The sequence below is a fragment of the Corvus brachyrhynchos genome, unplaced genomic scaffold (genome assembly GCF_000691975.1).
Source record: "Corvus brachyrhynchos isolate BGI_N302 unplaced genomic scaffold, ASM69197v1 scaffold30, whole genome shotgun sequence".
NCBI lineage: Eukaryota > Metazoa > Chordata > Aves > Passeriformes > Corvidae > Corvus > Corvus brachyrhynchos.
This window is the reverse complement of record NW_008235742.1, coordinates 1,053,351-1,057,353: the sequence shown is the minus strand read 5'-3', so window position 1 is coordinate 1,057,353 and position 4,003 is coordinate 1,053,351. Positions and strand designations below refer to the sequence as shown.

At 48.9% G+C, this 4,003-nt stretch overlaps 1 protein-coding gene across 1 annotated transcript; it reads left to right on the top strand.

Annotated features, from left to right (window-relative positions):
* The first annotated feature begins 170 nt into the window (after nt 1–170).
* KLHL11 (kelch like family member 11) lies at nt 171–2,391 on the top strand. Its single transcript, XM_008643522.2, has one exon. It carries the CDS (start codon nt 295–297, stop codon nt 1,795–1,797), a length of 1,503 nt encoding a protein of 500 aa, XP_008641744.2. The 5' UTR covers nt 171–294; the 3' UTR covers nt 1,798–2,391.
* The last annotated feature ends 1,612 nt before the right edge of the window (nt 2,392–4,003 follow it).

The window sequence follows — 4,003 nt, the reverse complement described above, 5'->3', positions numbered from 1 at the left end:
GGGCGGGGGCGGGCGGGGACCGGGCCACGGCATCAGAGGATCACAGACTGGTTTGGGTTGGAAGGGACCTTAGAAGTTCACCGAGTTCCACCCGCTGCCATGGGCAGGGACACCTTCCATTAGACCAGGTTGCTCCAAGCCCCGTCCAACCTGGCCTTGAGCACCTGCAGGGATGTATAACTCCCTTGTTTGTCCTGCAGGTTTCTGCTGACCCGGTTAAAGGACTTCTGTGGAGAGTTTCTGAAGAAGAAACTGAACCTCTCTAACTGTGTGGCGATTCACAGCTTGGCCCACATGTATTCCCTGAATCAGCTGGCACTCAAAGCACAGGATATGATCAGGAGAAATTTCCACAAAGTGATCCAAGATGAGGAGTTCTACACTTTGCCATTTCACCTTGTCCGGGACTGGCTCTCAGACTCGGAGATCACAGTGGACTCTGAAGAAATACTCTTCGAGACTGTTTTGAAGTGGGTTCAGAAAAATCCTGAGGAAAGAGAGAGGTACTTTGAAGATCTCTTTAAGCTGCTAAGATTGTCTCAGATGAAACCCACGTACCTGACTCGCCATGTCAAGTCTGAGCGGCTGGTGTCGAGCAATGAGAACTGTGTGAAGTTGGTGTCCGAGGCTGTGGAGAGCCATGCTCTGCGCTCTGAGAACCTGCAGTCTGGGAACCTGCAGCACTCCACCTGTCCCACAGCACTGCTGCCGCGCTTCGGCCAGAACATGGACGTCATCATGGTGATTGGCGGCGTGTCCGAGGGCGGCGACTACCTGAGTGAGTGTGTGGGCTACTTCATCGACGAGGACAGGTGGGTCAACCTGCCTCACATCCACAACCACCTGGACGGGCATGCCGTGGCTGTGACAGAGTCCTACGTGTATGTGGCTGGCTCCATGGAACCAGGGTTTGCCAAGACTGTGGAAAGGTACAATCCAAACAGAAATATTTGGGAGCAGGTCTCAAATCTAATCACCAGGAAGCATTCCTTTGGCCTTACTGAAGTGAAAGGCAACTTGTACAGTATTGGTGGACACGGCAATTTCAGTCCAGGCTTTAAAGATGTGGCCATTTATAATCCTGAGCAGGACAAATGGCTGAACCTGGAGTCGGCACCAAAGATCCTGCGGGATGTCAAAGCTGTCTCCGTGGAAGACCGGTTTGTGTATGTGGCCGCCCGCACCCCAGTTGACAGCGACAGCGAGGACGGGCTGAGGGCCGTTATTATCAGATATGATGCTGAAACCAGGCAGTGGCAGGACGTGGAGTCCCTGCCCCTCATCGACAACTACTGCTCCTTCCAGATGTCTGTTGCCAACACCAACTTCTACCACACGGCATCGTGCTGCCCCAAGAGTTACCCCATAGACAACGAGGAGGCCAAGGGAAAGATCTCCAGCAGGGCCTCGGATGAAATCCTGGAATCTTTGCCCCCTGAGGTCCTGAGCATTGAAGGAGCAGCTATTTGTTACTACAAAGATGACGTGTTTATCATCGGAGGCTGGAAGAACAGTGATGACATTGACAAGCAGTACAGGAAGGAGGCCTATCGCTACTGCGCTGAGCGGAAGCGCTGGATGCTCCTGCCCCCAATGCCGCAGCCCCGCTGCAGAGCCACTGCCTGCCATGTGAGAATCCCCTTCAGGTGCCTGCAGGGAACACAGAGGTACCCCATGCCACAAAATCTCATGTGGCAAAAAGATAGAATAAGGCAAATGCAGGAAAGGCAGATGCAGGAGATACACCGGTACTCCCTGAGCTTACGGAGGATGCCACGCTCCCAGATCGAGTGCTAGTGTCTGCAGTATCGCTCCTGATGAGCCTAGGAAATAAACCCTTTTGTTAGGCTTGATGTGTCTTTATAATTCATGAGGGTGTGGATTGGATTTGATGCATAAAACCAGCATCTGTTGTGTCCTGAAAATTCAGAAGCTCAGAAGTGGAGGGTGGGTGGGAATTGAGACACTCCGTGAATCCAACAGTATTCCTTAATGATGCCCAGGGAAAAGCTGTAGCCTGTATCGGGCTGTGAAATGTCTCCGGGAACATTAAGCCTGTCACTTCTCTCCTCAGATCTTTGGTTCCAAGGATTTCTGTAGAGTTAGTCTCTAACAGTTCTACTTGGAAAATCAAAGATCTCTCTCTTAATAATTTAGTGGTTACATTTGTGTGTGCTTGAAAGCACCTGTTTCATTTGCACTTATCTCTTGACATTCCTTTGATTCTCTCCTCAGTGACTAAACTTCACAGGATTGGTGTTGGTGTACTTGGCTTTCCCAAGCTGGAGGCAAGTGCAATAGTTCTGTATGAAACAAAAGCACAATCTTTCTTTATGAAACTACTTCAGGATGTTTCTATGTGTATTAAATATTTTCTATCTGTGTGTTGTAGAGAGGCTGCAGAGTTTGTTTATAAATGGATGATTGGTCGGACACGACACTTGCTAAAAGAGAGCTTGAGGCAGTGGATTTTTTTCAGGTGTATATGCACGTTTGAGTCTGTCTCTGACTCAAACTTAAGAACTTGGGTCAACAGCCTGAGTGAAGAAGTGACAACCAGTGATGAGCCACCCACCCACACTGGTTGTTCAGTCCTGTCAGAGTGGATCAGCGAGGGTGGGATTATTTCACGGGAATATAGTGAAACCTGAGCTACTCGTAGGTCTTTTCTCAAATGTTGCACGTTTTAATTCTAGTGAAAAGTGATGGAAGAGCCCCTGCTGTTCCCAGCCTGTCTCTGACAATCAGAAACCTTTGCCCTCCGTGTGCTGTCCCAAGGGGCTCCCAGCAGCTGTGCTGCAGCTCTGTACCAAGCTGGCACGAGTGCTCCTGCAGGGGGAAGAGCTGGGCTTTCAGAGTCTCCAAGTATCTGAATTTCCCCACTTGCTGTGGGGGTGGGATTTAAGTTCATTTAAACACCTTTTGGCGTTCTGAGGTGGCTGTACATGGAAGTGGCCTGGTTGGCTCTGGGTTGCTTCCCGCTGCACTCCCAGGGAACAGAATGTGGAATATTCCCTTTGGAGTATCCCTGCTTCTCAGTTACTTGTCCCACTGAGCACTTATTCTCCCCAGTCCAAGAAGCTCCAGAAGCCTTTCATTTACCAATGGTTTCAGTGCATACTTCCTACCTCCTTTTCTCCCCATCCTTCCCTTCATTTGAATGTTCCAGGTTTTCCCATGCAGTCTTACTCAGGATCTTAGGGAAGGGAATGGGAGGAGTAGCCTGGGTATTACAAAATTTGTGTAGACAAACCTTTCTGGAAAATCTGTTACTGTTTTTGGTTCATTGATGATTTGCTGGTGGTTTTGATGTGGGTGACGTCTTTGCAAAGAACTTTTAACCAGTTTGGGGTTTGTTTTGGTTTTAATTATTTTGCTTTCTGAGCTGCTCCTTCTCCTTTTCCAGTTCAACAGGCAGCCCAGATCATATCTGAAACTCGGGGTAAGTCTTTCCACCGCTCGGTGTGTAAAGGTTTCTCTGATGTGTACGTCCCTTAATGCTCCACTTTGTGGTTCATGGGCTACTTTGATATCAATAACTTGTCTGTTTGTGAGAGAGTGTCCAGCCTTAGTTAAAAAAACTACCAAACTTGAAATTCTGAACAGTTTGTCTCAGTTTACTCCTCTGTGGTAACCATATTGTATTTTCTTTGCCTGTTGGGTTCTTGGAGCAGGTGAAATTTATGCTGCTGGCTTCATGCAAGAGGAAATAGGTGAGTTTAAGGTGATGTTTGCAGGTGACTGTTTCCAAACAGCTGCTGCAGGCCTGTAGGCTGGGGGTTGATCCATGGAGTCTGGCTCATGGACTCTTGCAGGGCTGGCTGGAGTAGGTGCAGAATTGCTGCTCCTGCAGCAGTTTGTGATAAAGTGTGCAAATGCCTCTAGTGCATCAATGTAACAGCAATTTGTGGGAGCTGATTTTAGGATACTTTCCCAGACTTTGCACCAAAGCAACGGAGAGGAGTTCGTGCCCTCCACCCTGCTGCACCAGCTGGAGGGATTT

Excerpts from the sequence above, each read along its gene's own strand:
- KLHL11 (XM_008643522.2), top strand. The coding sequence starts at position 295 with ATGTATTCCCTGAATCAGCTGGCACTCAAAGCACAGGATATGATCAGG.